The sequence below is a fragment of the Salminus brasiliensis genome, chromosome 23 (assembly GCF_030463535.1).
Source record: "Salminus brasiliensis chromosome 23, fSalBra1.hap2, whole genome shotgun sequence".
Taxonomy (NCBI): Eukaryota; Metazoa; Chordata; class Actinopteri; order Characiformes; family Bryconidae; genus Salminus; species Salminus brasiliensis.
The window spans coordinates 11,707,412-11,734,736 of record NC_132900.1 but is presented as its reverse complement, the minus strand read 5'-3'; the positions used below and the strand labels follow the sequence as shown (position 1 = coordinate 11,734,736).

Here is a 27,325-nt window from a genome sequence, read left to right as displayed (position 1 = left end):
TATTTATATACATTCCTATTTAAAATAATCATCTAAAAATGTACGCATAAATTAAAAAGGAACAGAAATGCGTCTTTTCTCGACTTTCTTTTAAGTGGCATTCAACAAGGGCAGGGGACGTGGGACTGAGGTTTTTCATTGCGTTTAAAATAGTAACAATAAAATAAAAAATTCAAATGAAAAGAATAATAAATCAAACAAAACAGAGCAGCACCAAACACTATCTAAAACAAGTGCCTGAGCGAACGTGAGCATGTACACGTGGTAGAAGTGCCATAAAGAAGTCGTCTTCTGCCAAACGTCCTACACCTCATTGGTATCTAGGCCGGTTGGAGGGGAAGGAAAAAAGAAAACTGACAGTACTATACTTTTATTGCACGTTAGAATGTGGTTCTTCAGCTTGGGCCTTGGAGAACCCCTGCAGTCAACCATTCGGGTGTTTTCCTAGCTCTACCGGACGTTGGAGATTTCACAAAAGAGGGTTTCTCAGATAACAGGAATACTCTATTATTTTTCCCTCTGCTCAAATCAAGCTTGACTCCAAATACTGGGTAGTTTTGGATGGGCAGTTGCTGAGAAATCCCGCTTTGTCAGATACTCCCACCGGATTCAAACAATTAGCAAGTCCTTCCTAGGTTTGAGGTACGTCAGAGGAGGGAAAACACAAAAATGTGCAGGCCAGAGATGCTCCAGGACCATGACTGAGAACCACGGCATTAGAAACCAAAAACTACACCAGCACTCTTTCAGTTTACTGGTTGGCGTGTTAAAGTGTTCGCATGGAGATTCTTTTTTCTTTGTATTGTTTGACCTTAAAGGCTGGTCCCTTCGTACTGCTAAAGATCCGGGCACTACCTGGTTCTCTAAAGGACTGTCACCAGTAACTGATGTTGTATTTCATAAAAAAAGCAAATAAAATAAAAAACAAATAAATACATTCGGTCGCATCCCAAGGTTAAGTGCTCTTGTTGGGGCGTACATACATTCAGAATTTGTCCGAGGGCGACCGCAGAAGGTAGGGTGGAGGGGATCATTGTCCTGTTCCAGTTCCAATTTCAGTTAGTCAGGCATTTTTAGCCTTTTTTTAAACCTTATTTTGTTGCCTGGAAATAGTAATGGTAGTGTTTCCTCTACTCTTCTATACACAGAGTAGTGTTGAAGAGTCCTGAAGGGTCAATTGTCATGTTTGGAATGTATGTTTGTTAGTTTTTAACAATATTACATTTATTTAGTTGTGCAAAATAATTGCAAGAACATGCTGGTTCTTTACAATATCATGATTAGTTGGACATTTTACCTCAATTATACACAGCTTTTGAGTTCTCCTCAACATTGCTTTTTTATTTTATTAAACTTTTTTTTTATTATTACAAAACTGAATTATTATGTGTTAAAATATCCTGATGAATGGACCAATAGAAATGATCTAAAATTACTAAAATGAGTAAGTTATTTTGTTTAGGCTGGAATCTCTGGGCAGCCAACACTCAGAGGAAAGCACCAGGTCACCAGCTCCATCACACTAGCTAGCAGACGCCTGTGTTGGCCAACTTTGCTTTAAAAGTGATGAAGAGAGAGAGTGCCATCTACCTACCCGGTGAGAGCAGGCCAATTGTGCTCTCTAAGACTCCGGCTGGAGATGGCAAAGTAGCACGGCTCTGGATTCGCAACATCGGGGCCATCGTGGTAGCGCAATAGGCCGCTGAACCACATGAAGCCCCAAAACACTTGATTCTTGACACGCAGAACTGAATTAATTATCTAAAAATACCTTTTGACAAGCTGACAAGACTATTTAAATATATATTACAAAAACATTATATAAGGAGTTATTCTACATTAAATATTTGTTTAAAAAAAATTAATTTAGGAATACAAGTAACTCCTGACTTTTGAACACTAATGTACTGTGCTGTGTCTTTACATAAATTGTTTGCTTACTGCCTGACGTAAATGCCTTCATTCGCACCTTAGCACATATCAAAAATCTTTTAGCAGATACTTAATACTAAGCCTTATAATAAATAACTAAATTGTTAAATTGAATAACTACAATTCAAAGGGTTTGCTAAGCCTTTCCTGAGCTGGATTTGTTAATTAGAACAGGACTAATACTAAACTCTTCAGGGCTGTGCAACTCCAGGACCTGTTCTAGCGTATTGGGAACTGGAACGGAACAATAATCCACAGTCACGGGGGTATCCCTTTGGACAGGATTGAGAACCTAATGTCTTCAGAGACATCGTTTACAACGCATTGATAATTTAGATTTGCGACAGACTGATTGTTCATTTGTCTCGACTCCTCACTCCTGATTATCTGTGCATTTCTTGAGATGTTTTAAGGGGGGGGGACTCACGGGAATGTGCTGTTTGATAGTTGTTAGAGGGGTTGTGAAGGGAGGTGTAATGCTGTGTTGGTCTGGACCCTATACTGGTGTGTGTGGTGCTCCTGTACACAGGATGACTGAAACCGGGTGTGTACTCGATTGTCTGTGGGCTGCTGGTCTGGTGAGGTTTTGTACAGATACCTATTTCTTTCCTTTTTTTTTTTTCTTTTCTTTTTTTCAGTAAAAAAAAAAAAAAAAAAAAAAGCTTTACACCTCAGACCTTTTCACCATCTCCCCATTACCGTATTTCACACCATCCCCCTTTTGCACCTTCTCCATCACTAAATCTGGTTCTCTTTCTCTCACCACTTCCACCCTCCCCTCTTTCTCTCTCGCACCCTCTAACTGTCAGTGGAGTCCGGGAAGTTGATTTCGCTTCCAAACACTTCCCTGTAGAGCGGCGGGAAGTTGTAGGCCGTTTCAGGGTGGACCAGGCGGAAAAACTCCAGCTTGTCGATGTGGAGGTTGCAGATGGACTTCATCTGTGGCAGCTTAGACACCATCTGCAGAATTGAGAGATGAAAGGTAGAATTGTGCCATTTAAAAAAAAACAACTGGCTTCAACACTTTGTCACTGTCCTAAAGAAACCTGAACAAATCTTCAAAATGGCAGCGTTACAGTACAGGAGATTGATCTTAACTAGAAGGTGTGTTGCACAAAAATAATGGGGTTTTAAATGGTTCCTTGAGGGATACCATAGAAGAACCACTCAAAGAACCCCATGTGCATTAAGAGAAGGTTCTGGATAGGATTATTGGAACCAAAAGCAGTTATTCTATGGCATTCCTCAAAGAACCATTTGAAGCACCTTCATTTTTAAGAGTGTAATATATATTTAAATCAAAGTACTTCTGGACTGCTTCTACTGGCCCAGTCAATGTGCTGTTTAGACAGTTCACAAATGCTGTAACGCATGACCACGATGACGTAGCACATGAACAGTTCTGGAGTTCAGTTCAGTTTTAAGCGTCCCTAAAAGTGCCCCACATTAATTGCGGCCAGCAGAGGGCGCTAGTAAGAAACTGCAGAAGGTCTGTCTATTGTATGCACTCTGCCAAAGATCTTTTGAAGTCCATTTCAGGACCAGAGGCCATTTCTGCCTAATGAATGTCTGAATGCCTGCCAGCTGATCACATTATTTCTCAGAGACTGTTTTCTGCTCAAAAGCTCTTTACGCTGTTCCTAATCAGGTCATGGATTAAATAACTTTTGTGTGTCAAATTCAAATCTACGGATCGTACTGGAAAGTGTGGAAAGTGTGTCTTGTTGCAGATGATGTAGGGTCCACCTACTACCATATAGAGCCAGCGCAATTCTCTCCTAACAAGTGGTCTGCCTACAGGTTGTCTACAGTAGAGATAAATGGTCTAAGAGTGAATGCAGAGTGCCTCACCTTGTCCAGTTTCTCTGGGCTGGCTCCCGACATATGTAGACTGTGCTGCAGGGCCAGATAGACCTTCTCCTGTAGCTTCTGCACCTGCTGACTCTCAGTTAACCAAGGGCGATCTGAAAGCAAGAGCGAGAGAGATAGAGACAGAGAGAGAGATAGAGTGTGTGTGAGAAAAGTTGCAGTTACCAGAGTTTCCACAGTTGTTGCAACCACATATCGCAGTTGTTTGTACTTGTGAGTATCTTACCAGGTGATAGCAGGATAGCGGCACTGAACAGGGCCATCTCTTCCTCGCTCAGCTGAAGACGACACAGGCTCTTGGCCAAATCAAAGACAGCGTTCACCAAGTCATCACAGCCTACACACACACACAAACACATATATTGCTAAAGATTAGGGGTGTAAGAAAATATTGATATACTGTGCAACACTTTTGACTATTGACTCTTAAAAACACAGTATTGGTTTTAAATGAATAGTTTACCTCTGAAGATTGGTGGCAGACAGTGTTTCATTTAGTGCTGGGTTTAAACCCTGGCTGCCAAATAGCACTCCGAGCCCACTGTAAAACTTTATTTTTACTCAGATTGTATGCATATGGTGGTGTGTTTTTAATACTACAACAATTTTCCTCAAATTTAATTGATAAATAGATAAAGCAAAGTGCCTTAATCGCCTTGTTTACAACTGTCACTATATACTGAACCCATATCGTAACCCCTGTATCGAGATACATATAGCATCACCAGGTTCTTGCCAATACGCAGCCCTACTAAAGATTACTACTAAAGAACTGCAGTTAAGTATTCCAGTTATGATGTTATGGAAGGCAGCTTCCTTTGATTAGTTTTTTTGTCTGTTTGTACAAGAAAATAAATGTACTGTGTTACAACAACCCTTAAACTTTATGTAGTTTCATTTCATGCAGTACTGCTACATCGTACCCTGCTGTTATACACTGCACTTTGCAGGTCTGTGTAACTCAGTATGCATGGCAGAATCCAGAAATGGATCTATGGCATATGGTATGGAAAAAATGTGAGTTTTGTATGGAGAGTTACTGAGTGAGTAAGCAAACTAATAACTTTAAATGCTGTTCTTAAAACTAGACCCAACTCTATCAGTTTCTCATCATTAACACTGCACTTTATGCCTGACATCAGAGTATATACTTAACATTACAGCTTATTCTTCACTGCATTAACATCATGTGACTCTCTCCAGCATTCAGTTGTTTAAAACAGTCAGTCAGATACCCATTCACGTTTGCACTCACTCATGTTCAGGCTACCACATTATGAAATGCCATGGATCTTATAGAAAACCCATTAATCTCAGAGAAATGTATATTTTTGGAGAAGGTAAACACTCACCTAGTGCTTTAAAGAGCTGGGGGTTGGCGAACTTGCCATCAAAAAACATTGTGTTGTTAGCGGAGTTGTACGCACGACACATGCGAATCAGCAGGACTTCCAAGCAACCTGAATGGGGAGATATATAGAGAGAGCAACAAGAAGAAAGAGAGAGAGAGAGAGAGATAGAGAGAGAGAGAGAGGAAGTGAGAGAGAGAGGGAGTGAGAGACAGAGGGAGTGAGAGAGAGAGGGAGTGAGAGACAGAGGGAGTGAGAGACAGAGGGAGTGAGAGACAGAGGGAGTAAGAGACAGAGGGAGAGAGAGAGAGAAATATGGAGGAAAAGATGGAGGGAGGGGAAGATATATTCCACCATTCCAATCCATATCAAAATAATGCAAAAAAATAAAAAAATAAAAATAAAACGATTTATATATATAAATTTGTAAAAACAATAAAACAATCAGTGGATAAAAAAACGGGGGGGGGGGGGGGGGGGGGGGTGCAATTAAAAACGTAATAAGAAAAATTTCAATGTAAATATTTAAAAACGATTAAGATAAAAATGAGATTTGCAGTTTTTTAAAAAAATGTTTTCATTCGAATATGAAGAACAGAGAACCAAAAAAGGTAGAAAGTTGGAGACAAAAAGGACAAAAAGAGACAAACGTTAGCAAACAATGTATACAGGTCCAGAGCAGGAACAGGACATAAATTGGATTTATTTGAAATCTAAGCAAAATCCAAGGAAATTCTTTGGTTACTTTGAATAAGCATGGATGTATGGAAACTGCAGGTTTTAGGTAATTACATTTTTGTGAAATATGTGTGAAACTGAGTTAATCTGGACAGCCAACGACATACAGTACATACAGAACAGTTCTACGAAACGTTAAAAGAACCAATCATTGCAATCATTGAGGACACCTTAATGGGTCCTCAAAGGGCTGTTGAATTTGAGTCTGGTGCCAAAAGAGCAAAGTCAGAGTGGCAAGCCGAGCTGAGCGACATGCTATATTAATCCCTAATCTGACAGCATTAATCTGAGGTGTGTAATCCTGGGTATGTAATCTGTAATCTGTATGTGTATTTAATCTGAGTTGAGCCCCGGCTCACAGGAGCGCAGTACTGACCTGCTTTGAGGAGGATGATCTGGTCATTCTGGCAGAGGTCCATGAAGCCACTGATGCGCTTGGCGAACTCCACCACGTACTGGATGGCGTTAGTGATGTGCAGGGCGCACTGCTGCCACATCCACTCAGCAGACTGGACACAAGGATCAATGGGTTAATTAGTGGGTCAATACTGCTAATGTGCAGTGCAGAGATCAAACACGAACACATATCTGTATGAGATCAATCAGAGTCTGTTTTGAGAGCAAAAGAAATATCTACCCTGTGTTAGTATAGTGTTCCTAATAAACTGCTTGCTCTCTAATTATTTATATCGCAAGGCATTAAACTTTCTTTGTAATGATAACCCAGGTGAAGCGAATTTCAATTTTAGCCCGTTTATATAAAAGTGTGTGTATTTGGCATCGGCATCTGCGTCAACTGATACGGTCATGAAAAGCCATCGGCAGCAGCCCAGAATTCCCATATCAGTGCAGCCCTGTGTTTTTTCAAAACGAAAAACTATTTCTGAAACAACTGGAAGACTGACTGGCTTAAACCCAACAAAACCTCAAGGGGTTTAAGGTTTATTTTTGTATCATACAGCTCTGAAATGGATAGAGGGGATCACAGCTATGACGTTGGGATCACAGGCATTGAATCTGGGTCAATACCCAAATATGACATTTCACAACGGTTTCCGATCGCACAGCCTTATTCCCACCAGCTCATCCGTCAATTCATCCACCCCTTAATCTTCCCACCTGCCTCACTAGTTCAAAGGTCAGTCTTATAGGTACAGCATGAAGCATACTGATGAATCACTGCCGTTCGGGCTTTGGTGTGTACCTTGAGCTGAAAGGAGCGGGTCTCGTCAGGGGTGTACAGGTTCCAGGTGAGTCGTTTCAGCTCCTCTGAGGTGTACTGACAAGTCTCCACATGAGACTTCACCACATTCTGGGTGATGCGCTCTAGACACAGAAACACACACAGTACATTCAGCAACACATTCCCAATGCCACAACTGTCCCTAAGCCTCCAGACTATTAAGAGTGAACCCTGAAGTGTACTGGCAGCAGAACGGCTTAGGCTCATTTTGATGTGGTTTATTTATTTATTAATTTGTTGCCTTTATATGGGGCCTATTTTCTTTGCAGCTGTACCTAGAAGAAATCTTTGCAGATTACAGATTAACTGGAATCATTTTGCTCTGGGTATTGTTTAACCAATTACATGTTCTGAGGAAGCCATTGTCTGCCATATAAAGTGTGTTTCAGTAAGAAATGAGAAACCTGGAACACTAAGGACGTGGTGTTCTTGTTATCACATAACTGTTAATACCCATCTAGGCACAGTTATCAATTAGCAAATGATACTTGTCCACCAGTGGAGGTGTAGTGTGATGTTGTTATTTTAGTCACATTTTTTAAGTTGGTCACAAAGGACATTTGATCTGGCCTGCTAAAAAAGGCAAAATACTATATACTATGAGATCTGTATTTTTTTAACATTAAAATTCAAAGGAGTTACAGCAAAACACTGTAAAAGACTGTATTGTTGCAATAAATGTCCAACCATGAACACATGCCCGTATCTGATCAACAGGTCATTACTGGGTCGGTCATGCACATCTAAGACATGTTCGATTATCCAGGACAATGAGTTAACAAACGTTGCATAAAACCAATTGTACAATTGTCATTCCTCCATTCGTCTCTTTTATTGAATCTTCTAATTGGGGTGTAAACTGTTGGCTAAATAATATTAAATACATTCACCAAGAGAATTCCCTCTAATAAAATCGCTTTAGCAACATTTAGCAAGTGCCATATTTAATGTATTGAAGTGTATTTATAGTCAATGCAGCACCTATAGTTCATAGAGGACCAGGAAAGTAAGGCTTTCATGGTTACTCTGCAGACTCATTTAGTCTTAGATGACTTTGATCATGGAAAAGTTGAAGCGTTTGCTTATTTAATTATGGTCAACAGGAATCGGAATTTCCAAATGTGGGACATTTTCACTCTAGGCAATGGTAATGGAGGTGGCGAAACCTCATATTTTGATGTTAATATTATGGTGCTGGTGCATGGTGATTTAGAAAACGTTTTAGTGGCGGCTTGAGGCTCATAAGCGGAGAAAGAAACTTAGTGGAGAAAGAAACTTATGGTGGATCTTTTTACACTGTTTTTACCTATTTGCACCACTGCCTCATAAAGCCATAACAGTTTGATTAGTCAAACTAATTCATTGGTCACTTCATTGCCCATTGCTGACTGTAGCCCTAGTGCAAAAGACCCACCTATATCGAGTAGGGAGCAGTCGTCAGGCAGCGCTCCCAGCAACGTGTGTGTGAGAAGGCTGGGCTCAGGCAGGAGCTGATACTCGTGCTTCACTCGTCCTGCTTCTGCCATGTCCATAATACTGGGCTCCGGAGAGCTCTGAGTGGACGAGCTGCCGCTGCCCGCGCTCCCGGCTCCGCCCCCCACTCCGCTGTCCAGCAGGTCCAGACCGCAGTACTCGCCCGCCTCGCCCGGGGTGAGCGGCAGGTCGAAGAGCAGGCCGTCGGGCAGAGTGGCGATGTCGTCCAGGTCGCTAAGGGTGGCACTGGAGCCCCCGCTGCTGTACGAGCGGCTGTGACCACTGTCCTCACCCGCCTCCTCGTGCTCGTGGGTCAGACCTCCGGACAGCCCAGACAGGCAGTCCTGCGAGAGCTGTTGGTGCCGCTGCACCTCTGCATACAGGCTGTCGCGCTGCTTCTTAGACATGCGACCGAACTTCACCGCTACGGGACAGAGAGAGGAAGGGAAACAGAGTGTGTTAAAATTGCGGATCAATCTGGCGTTTTATAGCTGATTTTATTACTTTCTTAACATTATTTCTTTTTATTTAAAAAATCTGTAATATTCAGCACTGCTTTATTTAATATAAAGCAAAAAAGAATTGAGATGCCACAAGACAGAAAGAAAGAGTTAAGTGTGTGACTGCACACAAGGGCGAGAGGGCGCAAGAGAGTAGGAGGGCATGAGAGGGCGAGAGTGTACTCAAGAAACCCCCAAGCACGAGAGAGAGAGAGAGCATGTGAGAGAGAGAGAGAGAGAGAGAGAGAGAGAGAGAGCAACAGAGAGAGGGCAAAAGGCAGAGAACAGCTAAGCGTGAGAGCGCGCGAAAGAGATGAAACAGTTATAAAGATGAAACAGCACATCAATGCATACATGGCTACCATTTTACTGACAGTAACCTACTGTAAACATGGTTTCGCACCTGCTACAGTGTACGCCATATGCTGTGAGCTATCATAAGGAAAACATGCAGCCGATCGTCCGCCTCTGTAGAGGACTTTCACCTACTACTCAGGTACTTGGCGCATTGAGAAAACACATTCCTTTCACACCAATGAAGTCAAGATTTCATTTTTAGTTAATTTTTTATTCAATTAGACCTAAGAGGACCAAGCAAGAAGAGCTCTAACTTTTGGCCTCAGGCAGGCCGAGCAGGATTATGTATCTGTAAGTGTTACGGCTGGGTGTGAAGGAGTTCAGTCATCCAGGCCTTTGAAATGTTTAGCAGTAGTATGTCCTGGCCACTCGTAGAAGAATAACTCTTCGGTTTCAGGTGAAGTTGTTCCAACAGAAATGTAGACCACAAACAGGCATCACACAATCCGGACTGAAGGCTCTGCGGCTAGCTAGCTGCTGGCTAACACACGGGTTTACAGCAGGTTATAAAACAGCCACAGTTACGGTACGTGCCCGGGCACGCTGACTACTGTGCGTTGTACTGAAACCCTACGACAAGAAACAAACACCATCCCCAACAGATCCTGCGAGAGATTTCAGTACCCAGGTTGACCTTACGACAATCTCGCTTCTCTTGAGTTTCATCATGACACACTGACTTGGACATGTCTACCGAGGGCATCACTTAATTGCATAAATAAAACACACCCTGTACCACAGGGCCTCATGGCTCATCTTTCCTTGTGCTCGTCTTTTCAACAGCCTACTTCGCCCCGTTCGGAGGACCACGCGCTGGCAATTTATTTACGTTCTTAATGCTCGAATTCACACAATTTGAAACATTTAAAAACAGAAACACTGATCTGATCTAGATTTAGATCAGATCACACCTGGGGAACGACCGCACAGCTGCAGAGTTAGCTTTGGCTTGTCTGAATGAGAACTCACAGAGAAAGAGAGCTAGTTACTGTGTTTAGCATTAGGGCTATGTAAAGACAGCTTGTGTTTATTCCCAGTGCTGAACCATTAATGCTAACTCACCGTCTCGGCTCATGCCCAGTGCCAGGCACTTCTGCAGGCGGCAGTGCTGGCATCGGTTGCGGTTGGTGCGGTCGATCAGGCAGTTCCTCTGTCGAGAGCACGAGTACATAGCGTTGTTCTGCTGGCTGCGGCGGAAAAATCCCTGCGACAAGACGCAAAAATTCATGTTTCATGAGTCATGTTTTACTTGTAGCTCACAGCAAAGAAAGCAACGTGGCTGTGGGTGTAAGTCAGGAAATACATGAGGGTTTGGATAACTTGGAAAAGCAGGAAAATGTGCTTTTAAATTAAAAGGATGGTAGGGTTATGACATCATTTCAAGTAACCATTATCAATTTATTATCGTGACTCTTTCCAAAGAAAAAAATATTGTGCCAACTGCCGGTGATTTTTATGACAGTGACCAGATGAATCAATGCTAATCATTCCATGCTAACCAATATCTTGTCCAAAGCTGTTCCTGCACCAGCCTAGCTTCGCCCAGCTGAAGGAAGGATCAGTTGAAATTGAAATGTTGAAAACAGATAACAAAATGGCTCGGGAGGAGGAGAAGAAACACAAGATTAGATGGAGAAAAATGTGTACCTTGCAGCCTTCACAGGTAATAACACCATAATGGATCCCGGAGGACTTGTCCCCGCAGATCTTACACGGAATCACTTCTATTTGAGCTGCAGATAAAACACAGACACAGGACAAGATTAGATTGTTGCCTGGAGGGAAGTTGCACTAGCACGCCAACAGCCAGCTAGAGGAAAGATGTTCACCACCTTGCTGCTTCCCAACACTCATGTATTTCCCAATGGTCTAATTCGATGGCTTCTTCCTAATGGACTCTGAAGTAAAACACGAGCTGCGTGTTCGGCCGGCCGGCTGCAAAGCGAGCCATTATGACGAACACGCTGTGTTAGTGCAGTAATGAAAATGACAAGAACAGGAACCTGCACTGCACTCTTTTTAACGTAGAGAATGACGAAGTGTTTGAGGCAGAGAAAAGAATCAGATTCACCAGTGGCTTAAGTGCAACCTTTCAGAAAAAAAAAAAAAGGGGCACAACTCAGAAAATGGTAGGATGAAGATTCTACACTGCAAGTTGCTCTTTTTTTTGACAATTCCCAATGAAGGAAAGTAAATGGGAGCAAAACAGAGTGAGGCAGGAAAGGTCATCCTCTCTAGCTTAGTAGCATGATGCCCCTTGTGACGGATCCCATTATGAGGAAAAATTCCCTGCCTAAATTTACAAGTGCATAAGACGTTTAGGTGGAGTGTAAAAAAAAAAATACCCATGAGTGCAGAGAAGCATTAAAAACACTTTGGGCTCTGTATCGCGCTCCCTCACTCCAACTGAAGAGTGTCATATCCCTGCAACCCCTCACCGGCCCCCAGGAGAGGGGCTAGAATGACCGTTAGATAACCACCAGCAGAGTATGAGGTCCTGCTCTGAAATGAGGAACACAAGCTCCTTTGTACTGGCTTCTTTAGCACTGGCCAGCATTGGTGCTCTCTGGAGTGATGAAGCTCCATCCAAAAGTACTGGCGTTGGAGCGTCCCAGCTAACTGTGGTCTGTATTTGTTTGTACCCCAACTGGGAACCAGGAGGGTTTGTCCTCGGGTTCCACAATGGTCCCACATAAGAATGCCTATCAGGGTGAGGGATGGGACTCGGAGGGGTTAAACATGGGCCCCATCATAGTTTCAGAGTGCATACAGGGCATAGATGGGACCCATGTGAGATTAAGGTGGGCTTTAATGATGGGATTCACTTGGGAGGCCCAACTGAGACCCAGTAAAAACACATGGACAAACCCAGAGCCCATGTGAGCCCCACATGGGCATGTTGTCTGAGGTGTGTGTGACCCAGTAGTAATCTAATTGATAGTTTTTTTTTTTTTATCATTTCTTATCCAACGGCATCTGAGAAATGTGTGTATTTTTGGGACATAAAAACAGTGAAATGAAAATGGGCTGTTTTTGCAGCCATATAGTCACATTGTATCTCCATTTTTGCCTATTTTCAACTCTCTGAAGATTTTTCTTTCTCCTGCTGAGTTGCATTTTGCATCCAAAGGTTTTTGTGACATTACATTATATATTTAAATATAGTGAAATATTTATTTATTTATTTATTTATATGACTGGGGAGTGGACAGTGCCAACCGGTTATTTAAAAATAGGTAGGGCCTTTCAGCTGCTCGGCATGCCTGTAATGTGTCAAACGTATTAGAGCTGTAAACCAGCAGTGTATTTACTTTGACTTTCTGAGGATCCTGGATAAAAAAACGCTTTGTAATGATTACATAACCCTGCTTAGGATTTTATATGGAGGCAAAACGTAAACAGCGAAACCATAAAAACAAGAAATGACATGAATTTAGGTGGAGACAAACTCGTCCTCCATTTTGTATTCCCTCCTTGTGCGATAGAAAAGCCTGTGTACACATGCAATGGAAAAATCTCTAACCCCCTGAGCGCCACACCCCCTGCCTCCCTCCTGCCTCCCTCCCTCTCCTCTGTGAGTTATATAACCGTCGTCTGCCTGCGTGCCTCAAACACAGCGATTCAGCGGGGCTTGGGTCTGGTGACGCAGCAGGAACCGCCCACTCCAGGCTCCTTCGCGCCCATTGGTGAGGACGTGGAAAGCGGCGCCTGTCACTGGTTGACCGAGGCGTCAGTCATGAGCGACTGGCTGTCAGCCCATGTGCACCCGCTGCCCTACTGACACACTTTCCCCATTGAAAAAGGGGGAGGCGTGTAGGAGGCAGCTCAGCGCACACCATTTGAATAGGCTTTTCCTTTTTTCTCTCCTCTTCTGTTAAGGTGGAACAGGGCTCGACTCGCAAATAAGGCGTGTGTAGCTCTGTAGGCATACTTTAAGAGAGCGGGATCGATTAAATCCACGCAGCCTCACGACTCGAGCACATACAACCCCACTAAAGCAGACCCATATGTCTGAAAGACGCTCAGCCTCTAAATCTCGCCGGGAGGCTATTTGATCTGCGCTGGCATCCATGCAGACGGCCTTTTTTGCCCTTCTGCAGTCATATGATTTTCACAGTCATCGGAACACATTTAGCCCAGGCTGCTCAGACTGCTCAGGGTTCTGGTGTCTACCACAGGAGATTGATTCAGTCATATGTCCACCAGTCGAGCTGCTGTCGTAAAGCTATTTTAACTGCCTCGCTTTTTTTGAGGTTGCACTTGCTACCCTCTGAGGCCAAAGACCAGCTCACTAAAGTTTCACAAACCTGAGAGGGATCAAAAAAAGTAACTACTTTATTAACTACTCCAACTAGGAGTAACTCTTCCTCAAGCAGAGGAAGCAGAGGGTGTGCAACTGTAACCTATACCTATACCAGTGAACTTTCACAACACCCTAATGACTATACAGTACACCTGTGATGGCCTGGCCTGGCCTGGCCTTCTGCCTTTTACAGACAGCAAACAGCCGTAGTGAAAGACTTCAATTAATACATTTTTCTTAATAAAGTTTTCTACTATGAGAGATTGAGTAAAATCACATCAGACCAGCTTAAGTCTAAATCTAGACCAAAACAATAGTGATTCTCTCTCTCTGACAGTGCAATTCAACATCTATTAGGCCTTACAATAGGCTTTTTTTTTTTTTTTACCCTCATCTACTTTTAACCCCCCCAATCATATCATTTGGTATTGAGCATTTGGACACTACGCTTGATATCAGTACTGAAATCACATTTCGAGTATCATAACAAAACATAACAAAAATACCCACTACATAACAGCCATAAATACTATACATAAATATAGCCTACATTATAATCTACTATTATACAGTTACTAGAAGAAATAAAAAGACTGCATCTGATCAATCAGTGTAACATTAGTAAAGCATAAAGTAAAGAAACATCTATAATATAATACTTTCATCATATCACAACGGAAGGAGCTTGTTTAACCAGTTGGTGAAAGACCTGGGTGTTCAGACTTGGGTTCAGACCTGCTCTCTGAGACTACACACACACATGCACTTCTCAGAGCACAGTGTACAACCCTGACTGTACAACGCTCTTGTTTCAAAACCGTCCTCGGGACCATGTCAATGTAAGTGGTGCAAGAACAAGAACTTAGTGGCTTTGTGGGAGCATGATGCAGCATGTTCCTCGAATTTAGCACAATGTTCAACTCCAGAGTGTGAAATAAAAGAAGTACGTAGCACCGCACGCCCTATAACCTAGTAGTTGAAAAATAGCTGCGGACATTAACTTCTACATTTACGCACAATAAATAACGGACGTATCGTCTCTAGCAGGGCTGCCTTCGCTAGTTATTCTATATCACTATCCAGCCCATGTTGTTTATTGCTTGGAAAGGCTTTACGATTAGCATGCGCCAAGTAGGCCAATGGAAAAGATCGATGGCCTGCAATTCCCCATTTATATCACTTATTGAACCCATAACCCCGCCACAACACCGCACAGCTCGTGTGCACTCAGGCTGAGCTATGGAGCGCAGGTGCTTCAGCGGTCAGGTGTGTGAGAGTGATAAAGTTATCTGAGTGTGTCAGCCGGTCAGTGTGTCAGTGAGGCAGCTATGCATGCAGCACGGTCACTAAAGGAAGAGGCAGAGGCAGGTGGGACACCTTGTACTTCTCTTAGGCTCAAAAGAGAATCTTGACGTTCAGCCATGCCCAGCAATGACTCACTTTAGTATTCGCAGAGCGAGCCGTAACGCCCATCATCTGGAGTTTATGTAACGCAAACTGGTTGAACAACATATTGTAACTGACTGACAGATTAGCAAAGTCTTAACATAGTTACCATTCAGTCTGTGATATACATATGCCTTCTCTCCATACTGGGCCAAACGCTCTGTACTGGCCGTTTAGGCCGAATGTCATTTCTGCTGTTGTGGAGTTTCATATAAAGCAAAAAGAATAAAAAAAACAAACAACCAATAAAACAACTAACTGCTGAACATTGCCACGATACAGTGTCATATCTCTCCTCATATCGGTTAATGATTAGAACTGTGTGTCTACAGAGATTTGTTTTTCCCAGAGCAGATCACCATTATTTTCTTGTTTGTGCTTTGTTAGATCAGGCAAGGTGCCAACTCATATCTGATCCAAAGCATAATTAAAAGTACATTCCCTCCATTGCTCCATAACAACAACTGCAAAACAGCCATACAATGGCGTTGTGACAGGAGAGCAGAGATACTGTAGCTCTGTATGAATTTTAGATAATGATAACCACAGAGGGAAAAAAAAGGGTTATCTGAGCCCAAACTGTTCCGCTCGAAAGGAAGCCTTCAATACACGCTAGCTGGAGCCAGCCATCGTTAGGACTAAGGCCGTGCTCAAAATGTCAATAAGGCCACATATCAAATTTATATTCATGACCTGAAGGATACAATGACATTTTGCGAGAATAATGCATTGTGTCGAATTGTATCACATGATGTCCTACAATTTGTATTGTTATGTACTGTATTATGTGCCTGCCAATCCCTGGCTTAGGTGAAAAAAGCCCTTCGTGGGAAATTATATTTGTCATCTTTGTCATCTGTCCCAAAACAACTGGATTCCTCCTATCTACATCCTTATCTTCTGAAGGTACATTTTACAAATATGCTGACGCCTTGTTCATGCACATATCTGCCTGTAGCTGCTAACTGTAGTGGACACTACTGCTATGGGCATTTCACACTCATCAAGACTGCTCATTGATTTGTAGAGTGCTTCACATCTACGATGCTTCTAAACTCAAAATATGAGGATAATGTATATGAAAGAAAAAAAAAGTATAAAAAAAAAGTCTCAGTATCACCTAAAGGAGAGCCCCAGCAGGGAACACAAGAGTAGAGGACCATACGATGCAGGTTTTTAGATAAGACAGGTCAAACGAAGTCAAGTCCATGTTTTTTTTTTTTTTGTATATTTTCCCAAAGAGCAAAACTAGGTTACAGACTGTAAATGAGCTGAATAACAGCTATAACAACATCGCCAGGGTTGGATTAACTCTTGTAATTAGGGTCTGTTTACATTACACATATTATATATCATGTCACGTACTTTGCACTAAAGAGCACCGGATCTTACCATGAAAGGAGTGCTATTTGGGTCAATGCAGAATGTACAGAAGACAAAAACATTCAAGGGCTTCAAGCTGAAAAGTAGATGGTTTTGATACTGTGGGATTATTTGTTAGTGCAAGTAAATAGGTTATGGGTTTCCCCATCTGTAGAAAAGCAGGTACTGCATGCATACAGCCAGTCACTGAAGGTCCATCTCAGATATGTTGTGCCAACACTGCAATGCCCAAACACTGCCCAGTATACCAGCTTATGGAGATTTTGTTTTGCAATATTGACAATAAAGGCATGTCAGTAACAACAGAACTGACATAAGAAGCTCCATTATCCACAACATGGTGTATGGTGGCCAGCTTAACCTGAAATACTCCATCCCAGGGTTGTACTTGTAGTGTTATTTAATGCAACAAGTAAATGTGGGTACTGACGTGGGTAAATCTGTTTTTGGGAAAAAGGCAATAAACAACTATGGGATACGACAACTGTACCTTGTCCATTAGCCACTAATCACGTGGCATTATCAGCATGAATAAATTTAAGTTGATCTTACTGGACCTTTAATGGTGCAGCAGTTTCATTGAGAGCATGAACAGCACCATAACCAAACTCCTGCAATATTTAAGGTGGACCCAAAAAAAAAAAAATCAAACAAGAAGCCAGTAAACAAGACATCTTTAGCCTTGCAATGCAGTATTTATTTGTAGGTGTCGAATATAATTTCGCAAAAGTGAGAAAACCCGTCGAAAGGAAAAAAAAAATAAAAAAGTCGACAGACTGTTTGCCTCGGGGAAAGGCGCTGCAGCCTGAGCGGACAAACCGCATGGAGCTGCACGACTCTCCCGAAGCCACGCCCACACCCTGACGGAGACCACGCCCCTCCCCTCCCGCCCTCTCGCGTTCTCCTCCTTTCTCTGCCTCCTCTCCCCCTCCCTCCCTCCCGCTTGGCTCTCTCCCCGCTGACAGATCTAGGTCAGTAGAACAGGCAGCTCACACAGCCGGCCATGCTGCTCTCGGCAAACAACAACACGCAGTAGACACACGCTCACACACGAGAGAGGGGACGGGACTGGCAAACTCAGCCTAACTAACACACTCAGCAACACCACACACCGAATAAAGCATCGAATAACCAACAGCCAAAAGGACAAACGATCTGCTTGCTGTTTTCGTAAGGGTGCATCAGGAGTTATTAATAGATTTAGCACCAACCGCAGGCTCGATCGTACACATTTATGTACGCGCACTTTTTTATTATTATTAATAACTTTAATTGCCCATTTATTACGTAATTTAATGGACCTCCCTAACCCAACACCCCTGTAGCTCAGTGGCTATTCCCGGTCATTACATGAACTGTCAAAATCCTGCAATGCTGTTTTACGTTTAGGTACAGAGCAGCCAATTTCATGAAAAACGCACTACTCCGCATTTTACGCATCTGTGATATTCTCCATACAGGCGGATTTGCTGCGTTTCTGAATTTGCTAGCTAAATAACAGAAAGGGGGGTGGCACCATCGCCTAAAACGCAGAAGCAAGTAAAATGGAAATATGCGACGGTACGGATGACCACCGTTAAGCTCATCAGGGGGAAAATGGCAGGGAGGAGGATTAACCCAGCAGCTCTGTGTTGCGCACTTCGAAATGCTTCAGCCTGAGAAAACGAGTGAGGGCAAAGCGGCAGCGCGGCAGCGGCGGCGGCGGCGGCGTGCTCTGTGCGCATGCGCAAAACACGTGAGAAACAAACAAATAAACAAATACAGACAAGAGCGCTGGTTTACGAGCGAAAATAAGACGGTTTTAGACCAATATTAAAGCATATAAGCGGTTAGTTCAATTGGTAGCAATATAACAACACTACAAATAGAGTGAATAAACAGACTTACCTCTCATTTTTAATTTTATTAGGGTTCTTCAGAAGTCCTCAAGGTGCAGCGAGCGAAAACAGACAGTAAGTTGGCTGGGCTAAGTAGCTAGCGTAAGACAGCTAGCTAAAAATAACCTGTCTGTTTCAACCGGGAGCATTATAGACAAGAGAAAGAATGCGAAAGAAATCCTTAAAGTTGTCTAATCACTCCCTCCAACGCCTCTGTGGAGCTCGGAGCACCGCAAAATCACTTTCGTTGGCGTTCAGCGAGCTGCTGGCTTTACTACGCTGAGCGCTAATGTTGCTAGTCGCCGCTGACTCTCCGTGTTAGCTCTGCCTCCCTCTCAGTCTACCCTGCTAACCTACTTTCCGGCGCATGGACTCTCACATGATCTCAGCGCTACACACACACACACACACACACACACACACACACACACACACACAGCTCACGGGGACGCGCATCCCGCCGCCTCTTAAGGTGGAACTGCCAAGTCAGCGTTAGTGCATTACGCAGGTTAAAATACAGCAAGTAGGAGCGATGGACGTTTCAGATGACACAGTTTTTACGTTGCTCGAGTGACTTCGCTTAATTAAGCAACATAAGCAGTAAATCTCATTGTAAAGCTCATGTGCAGTTTGGACGTGCTCTGGTTTGAGGATGGGAATAATGGCTGTTGTTCTTTGTTCCACAGTCATTCAAGCTTGCTAGATATTGACAGACAGATCCACACATGCCATTCAGGAGGACCTCCAGCAGGACAGGAGAGTGTAACCTAATAGCCCCAGCTGTCCTGGCAGCTTGTCAGAGACATATGAGTATTTTGTGACACAGTTCACAGCTTTTACTCCTGCTCACTCAAATCAAAGGCTCTTTCTTTGGTCTCTTCTGTTCCAGGAAAAGAAAGCTGCGCTTATCACATTTGAAGCATGTGGGTGATTTAGGCTTTGGAAATGAAGGCACGGTTCCAGCCACTTGTGCTTCCTTGTGTATGTGTGTGTGGGTAAGTGTATGTGTGTGTGTGTGTGTGTGTGTGTGTGTGTGTGTGTGTGTGTGTGTGTGATTATTATGCATTATCAAAATCCAAAATGGCTGTGATGACGAGGAAACAGCAGAGAGCATGTGGGAAGGCTTGGTGATGCAATTCACTGGCAGGGGTCTGTTATGAAACAGAGAGAAGGAAGATTACAGTAAGTAGGTTACTGGAGCAGCGCTGGAGTACACTGTGTGATTCTCTCTCTCTCCCTCTCTCTCTCTCTCTCTCTCTCTCTCTTACACACAAACACACAGTGTTTCTCTCGCTCCCCACTTCCTTTATCCAATGCAATGTATTTTTCATTATATTTTGTCTCTATCATCAGTCCATCCACCCACGCCTTCCTCTCTCCCTTTTCTGTCTGTCTTTTTTTTCTTGTCTCTAGCTGCCTGTCTTGCCCCAGCCCCTACCCTTACATCTCTAGTCATTCCTCCTCTGAGACACATTATCTCTCTGTCCAGCGCTCGGACAGTACTCTCTGACTTTTAAAGTCCCAAATCCAAATTCTTGCTGCTTTTATTAAACACCATGGTCACCATGTCTAACACCTTAGTTTCTACCCACACTCTTAAGAATTCCACGCAATGAATTGATTTAACCTCCACATACTATACAGGCTGTATATAGAACAGTCCATCCATGCCATGAAGCATTTATTCATGTATTAATATTTTCCCTCCATTCTCACGCTCTCCATTTCTTCTCCCCTGTCTTTCCTGTCTGCAGCCCTGCTAGGTAACTAATAGCAACAGCCATGACACTTTGACCCCAGGCCCTTACATAACTGCATACTTACTGAAATGGAAAGGTGAGGGGGGTGGAGGGGGTCAGACAAGAGAAAGCAAACAGTAGAGAGAGATATTCTATTAAATCTGCAAGCGAGAATCACTGTATGGCAGCTGTTTGTTCTGCGCTAACAGAGGCTTATGAACAGTGGCACAGAGCCGCACCCACTCATATTTTATGAACTGTGAGTGTGCCATTCTGGCCATGAGTGCTCTCAAGGGTGTTCTCTGCAGTTCCCGATAGAGCACTAAAGTGGCTGTTTAAGTGATAGTGAGATATGAAAGGAGAGGTGGTGGATGTTATGGATCAGATTATGAGACAAGAGTTTCTATATTTAAAAGTAATTGCATAGTTTACTGCGTAGCTATGTAATTAATTATTTGATTTCAATTCTGAAACATCAGTGTACAGTGTACAGTGTCAGGTCAATCCAAAGCATTTCTATAGGGATGCAATCTAGGCTCTGACTTGGCCACTCCAAAAGGCAGATTTTTTTTTATAAGCCATTTTGTTGTGGACTTGCTCAGGTGTTTTGGGTCATTGTCCTGTTGCATCACCCAACTTCTACAGAGTTTCAGCTGACGTACAGACACTCTCACATTATCCTATTGATTTTTTTGATACACTTGGAAATTCATCTTCATCAGTGCCGTTTTTACGCCAGATGTAGGGCTGTGTGTTCTTACTAAATAGTTCAATCTTAGTTTCTTCTATCCACAAAACATTTTGTCAGTCATTTTGTCAGCTCTTTCACAAACTTTAGGCAAGCAGCAATGTTCTTTTCAGTAAGCAGCGGCTTCCTTCGTGGTTTCCTATATTGAAAAGTAATTGCATCATTTATTGCATAGCTGTAAAATTATTTGATTTCAATTTTGAAACACCAGTGACAAATAAGTGTTATCTCTTCATGAAGTAATTGATTGCTTTTTAATTGAAAGTTTAGAATTTGTGCTTTTGACAATTTCTCTGTTTGTTTAACGAATTATAAGAGAGAAACAATTAATAGACACTATAACATATGTTTCACATGCAATTGCTGCACATTCTAAGGTTTACCTTAAAACTGACAGAGGTTGAAAAAGAACAGGAAAGATATACTTTATTTGATGCTCCACTGACTGTAATATGGAAAATGGCATCTCTCTCATTGTCGCTTTGGCACTCTGGGCTCTAAACAGTGCTAACTGCACAATGTGACTTTGGTGGAGCTTTACTAGAATGCTTGTGAGAACTGTGTACTGCTGCATAACCTAAGTCGTGTTTGTGTTCAATCCTGTAATATTACTTACGCTTCAGTCCATGGTTCTGTATCTTTCAGCTTGTCCAAAAATGCATGTGTAAAGAGTGTCCTTTAGGGGTGGCTCAAAGCATGATTTTCAGCGTGACTAGTGGATTAAAAGTGAATTACACTCCCTAACTGTAGGTGGAATCCAGGACCAAAAAACACAAATTACTCACGTAATGCTCCTTTAAATTAAAATAACTGTATCAACATATTACCTGTGTAAAAGTGGAGGTATGAAAGAAGAGATGGAAGAGCTCTAACTGAGCCACTCCAAAAGACAGATTTTGTTTTTTATAAGCCATTTTGTTGTGGACTCCGATGTTTTTGGTCATTGTCCTGTTGCATCACCCAACTTCTACACAGTTTCAGCTGACGTACAGACACATTTTTTATACACTTGGAAATTCATCTTCACATTAATGATTGTCAGCTGGTCAGGCCAGGCAATGATGTTCCCTCCACCATAATTTACTGTTGGGATGATATTTTCATGGTTATGTGCAGTGGCGTTTTTTACGGCAAGTGTAGCACTGCATGTTCTTTCCAAATAGTTCAATCTTAGTTTCTTCTGTCCACAAAACATTTTGTCAGTCAGTGTGCTCTTTCACAAACTTCAGGCATGCAGCAATGTTCTTTTTAGTAAGCAGCGGCTTCCTTCGTGGTGTCCTGCCATAGACACCCTGCTTGTTCAATGTTTTACGTACTGTAGACTCATGAACACAGATGTTAGCCTGGGTTTGTTTCTTTACCTCAGTGATGAGTCTTCGTTGTGCTCTTGGGGTCATTTTGACTGGGTGCCCACTTCTTGGCAGAGTAGCCACAGTCCCAAATTGTCTTAATTTTGGATTGTTTGCCTCACTGTAGACTAGTGAACTTCTAAAATCACTTAGTAACCCCTTACAGCTTTAAGTAAATCAACAATTATTTTATGTAGATCCTCCCAAAGCTCTTTTGGCAAGACATGGCTCACATACTTATATCCTTCTTGTGTGGCTCAAAAAGTTAGAATCTTTTTTTCTTTTCAGTCAAAGTAGCTCTAGTCTACACCTCCAACCTCCAAACTCCAAAACGTCTGATTCAGATTTTCTTAAGAAGACTCCAGATATGCTAATACTGCTAAAATTAGTTTTTTTGAGATCATTAACTGACATACTTCACATACGTTATCCACTAGCACTATGTGGTTTTTATGGTTGTTCTCAATGAAGACATGAATGATTATATTTTTTGTGTTATTATTTTAGACACATTATATTTGTCAATATACTTTACTTGGATAAGGATCAGATCATATTTTATGACAAATTAATGCAGAAAAAATTTCAAAGGGTTCACATACTTTTTCTTGCCACTGTATGTGATGTCATTTGTAATTTAGCCAATCTTGAGAAAAAAGAAAAATATATTTCTGGTAAAAACTGATATACCTCTTAGGGGAAGCAAAATCAAAACACCCTTTTAAGAGTACATCACTCAGCCCAGTACACTGGGTATCCGAACACCAAAGATAGCTAACCACACTCTGAGCTATAGTGCAGTTCTCTACAGAATTCACAGGCTTCCACAGCGTTAAATGTGGTTAGTTCCAAATAGTAAAGTACATTTAATTTTGACAGGCAGATGATGCATTACCATGCAAATAAAAAGTCTGATGCAAAAACATTAAAAAGTCTCTTTGTTTAAAAAAAACAGGTGCACAAAACAGTGGCCACTGTACAAATCTCTTAACTGTTGAGAATACATATTCTAGAAAAAGTGGTTACTCCAAGTAGTCCTAGTAGAGGATTTTTAGGCTTCTACCAAAAGCAACTTGTTGAGTTTATCTCACAGAAATACTAAAATACTAATGCATGTCTCTCTAGAGAGGGACTGTGGGTCAAAGGGTAGCCACTGTGAGCCATTGTGGCTCAGTTATTCTGAATTAGACCTACACCGTACTACTGAAAGATGAAAGATCAAGCCATCTCTATTTAATAGTATACTTAAAAAGTTAAAAAGCTACAGTCAAACTTACTTACACTCAAGTATATGAAGGTAAAGACAAATGTTTTAGCAAACACATTAACACGTCTCTTTGTTTTGTGGTGTGCGACTGCGACTATTCGGTGGTAGTAGTTTTCGCACAACAAAAACGTTTATGGTTTCATTTTATACTGAAATTAATGTAGAAACATAAAACATTTAACATGCGCGAGAACTTGACTGATGGGTAACAGAAATAGAATCTCTTGGCTTTTCAGATTTGTAAAAAGTGTTTGTAATAGAAAGGAACTTGAGTAAGCATTCAGTTTGAATAATACTCAAGTCAAATCCAGAATAATAAGTACAATACTGAAACATTGTCCAACCCAGCAGACAGCTCTGCAAGACTGTTTAGCCCTTAACACAGCAAGGTTTATTACACACCAAGACGTATTACTTAGTAGCTACAGGGACTTCTGTAAAAACTGATGGGGCTATTCTTTGGTAATAGAGGTTGTAACACTTTCAGGACATAGGCTTTTTAAGGGGTTAAACAAGGGCTTCTTATCAAGTATGAAACGGCCTCATGTTGTTCAGCCATAAAAGGCCATAAAAGGCTCCACTTCCTTGATTCAAATCATACAGACACAACACACATCATTTATACATGAACAGGCACCGCAGGTTTTCAGAACATGTAACTGTATGTGTGATGGACAGCTTTCCTTGTAAATTACTTTAATAATTGATTAACTGAACGACTATTGATTTCACTGATCGATCCCACACACACTCTTTCACTTTCTCACACTCCTTCTTTCACTTTCTTCCTCTCTCTCTGAGTTTCAGGGTTCCAGCGGGATTATGGGTGAATCCCACTGCTGCACCACAGCATAATCCTCCTCCCTCGCTCCCCCCCTCTCCATTAATCCCTCGCTTTTCTCCTCTTTCCAAAGTGCTCTAAGCTGGTCCTGTTCAGGGCTGGTAATCTGATGTGACCTCGAGGGCTACACAACCAGGTCAGTGTGTCAGGAGAGCAAGGCAGAACCTGTTTCACCCTTCTTACTTCCTCTGGTCTTCTTCATCTTCCCTCTGTTTCCCTCCCTCCTGCCCTGTTTCTTTTGTCATCCCCTTTTCTGTGCAGAGCAGTGAATGCATGCCGCTTCTGGTCATAGATGTAATTAGATAAAAATGAGATGCAATTAGATTAAAGGGTAAACCTTTTTAAAAATGAACACCAGGTGTTTTTAAAGAGCAGTGCTAACAACCTAATGACAAATGTCCTTTCTCTGCTGTACTTCAAGGTTCTGGTTAATGGACGCAAATTGTTGTATTGTAATCTTGAGTAGGTCAAACACGGCAAATTGCTGTGACCATAAGTAGTATTAGCTAGATTAGGTTTTACTAACAGCAGGCTAGAACTAATAGCTATATACACTATATGGTACAAAAGTATTGGGACACCTACAGGGGCTTTTATGGCTACCCAATTTTAAGTTTATAGACATTAATATGGTGTTGCCCTCTTCTTTGCAGCTTTGCAGCTTACAGAGGGCTGGTGACTTTTAAGCACTGTGTACCTCAGTGCTTGGTTACCCCACTCTGTAACTTTTAGGGTCTGCCACTTAATGGCTAAGTTACTATCCTCCCTAAATGCTTTTACTTGTCAATAATATCACTCACAGTCGATAGTTGAATATCTAGGAGGAAGAAATTTCCACTGACTTGTTGCAATGGTGGTATCCTATTACAGGATCATGCTAAACTTCAGTGAGCTTTTTAGACTGACCCGTTCTCTCACTAGTGTTTGTTAAGGCAGATAATGCATGGCTACACCTGAATTCAATGATTAAGAGGTATGTCCCAACACATCTGTCCATATCGTGTGGCTTTTGAATCTAGATAGCTATTGGTAAATGATAAAGTATTCCTAATGAATTGTAACAAAATATATAGTCAGTGAATATGAGTGTGAAGACTAAAGCTATGAAAAAGGCTTCACATTAAGGTGCTATTTCTTTCAGAACAGGTGCACAAAACAGTAACCATTATGGCTCTGTTAATCTAATTAAACATCTACAACACTGTACTTAATACTGTATAAACTATATAAAAAAAGTCAGCATTGGTGACTTCCTGTTTTTTCTTTTTATACCTTGTTGTTCAGGTTGAGGTTCCACTTCAAATCTGTAATTAACATTTGTGCACCTTGTGCATCTCCACTTCACGAAATCAGAGCCAATAATGACGTTGTAGACGTTAAAATGTCTGCGTCAGTCAATATAATCGCATTCGCCATGATGTGAAAAGGCAATTACTTGTCCTAGATGTGCACAATTGCTTTGAGACGCTTAATAAAGAAGGCACATGAGGCAGTATTTCATTAAGCAGGATTTCTCAGTTTCTCAGTCTCAATCTAAGCTCCAAGGTCAAGCCTGTCCAATGGAGACAAAAGGTATGTTACATTCCTATTTGACAGTCCTCGGTTAACGTAAATAGTCTTGTGACATAACCTGAAACACCCTGAAACACACCCATGGCCTATTATATAGCGTTGTTGCTTATGTAAGTTTCACTGTGTGTTCAGTTGCTATGCTCTTAAAAACAAAGGTTCTTAAATGATTTATGTTATCTATTGAAGTTTTTTCCAGCTTTTTCACATTTATATAAATGATTATTTTAAAATCCATGCTTTGTTTTAGGGTATCAAAATCTATTTTATCGCGTTACGTCTAGAGCCAGCCCACAATGACAATGTACTGTCACTGAATCATTGAGGACAGTGACTAAGTTTTTGAACATGTTGGTGTAGTCAACATAAGCCTGCATGACGAAAACAGGCTTGGGTATTTTTCTTTCCAGATCTCCAGATTTTAATTTCTTTTCCAGCATAACAGTGCCCAGTTTACATGAAAACAAACACATTACTCAATAGGAACACAGCCTGAAAGGTCCTTAACAGCCATCTGAGAGAGATACTAAGAGAGAAAGGCAGTAAGATTTGACCCATTTCCTTTCCATTTCTCATGTTTCAGCTGCACGACATGCCACCCAAGAAACCTGTTGAGGAAAAGGGAAAATAAAAGTGATCTGTTGGCCATTTGAGAGGCAAATAGTCTGGTGCCAATGGTTCCAGCACCAGCTGAGAGGGAGCAGATGCTTACAGGACCATGCTAGGCATGCAAAAGGGCTGGACCGCCACTCCACGGCGATGCTACCATGGAAACGGGTGCGAGCGTGTGTGTTGTGGCTCGGATGAGTCAGCGTGAGATGCCATGTGAGCCTGACCTATATACACGCCATCGATACACTGATTAAGAGAAACGCACACCCTCCATCACGTCCTCTCTCCCTCTCTGTCTCTCGCTCTCTCACTGGCACATTGTGTGAGGTAAACAGTCTTTCCCTGTCTAATTAAAGAGCACTTCACATTATCTCATCATAAGTGTTTTCTTTTACTATTAGAACATACAACCAACAAATGGTTCATTATTTGGAGGCTGTGTGAGCTTGTAAAGAGTGTCAACAGAGAACAAAAAAGAAGTGGATGTATTAATAGATGATTTATAGACCATCAGAAATAGTACCTGGAAACAAATCTGTTTGACTACAGTTAGAAATGGTTTTCCTTCTGCACAGTTACCAGGTTATTACAATGACAGTGGATAGATAGGCATATACTGGAGAGGCAGATGGATAGAAAGATGGACAGAAAAAGGATTAGCACATTTATGAATATATGGACAGATAATGTATGATCATTTGGATGGATGGACAGATAATGGACAAGCAGG

General features: G+C 41.9%; 1 protein-coding gene and 1 long non-coding RNA gene across 2 annotated transcripts; one reads left to right on the top strand and one right to left on the bottom strand.

Moving 5' to 3' along the window:
- On the bottom strand, window positions 1–18,852 carry rorcb (RAR-related orphan receptor C b). Its single transcript, XM_072668579.1, has 10 exons — window positions 18,481–18,852; window positions 11,109–11,194; window positions 10,524–10,665; window positions 8,546–9,028; window positions 7,093–7,214; window positions 6,265–6,397; window positions 5,154–5,261; window positions 4,028–4,138; window positions 3,784–3,896; window positions 1–2,892 (listed from the first exon to the last, which is right to left on the bottom strand). The coding sequence occupies exons 1-10, from the start codon at window positions 18,485–18,487 to the stop codon at window positions 2,731–2,733; spliced, it is 1,467 nt and encodes a 488-aa protein (XP_072524680.1). The 5' UTR covers window positions 18,488–18,852; the 3' UTR covers window positions 1–2,730.
- LOC140545665 (uncharacterized) lies at window positions 18,254–26,926 on the top strand. The gene is made up of 3 exons (XR_011978280.1): window positions 18,254–18,328; window positions 19,157–19,465; window positions 26,567–26,926. It is a non-coding gene; the product is annotated as an uncharacterized lncRNA (long non-coding RNA).
- The last annotated feature ends 399 nt before the right edge of the window (window positions 26,927–27,325 follow it).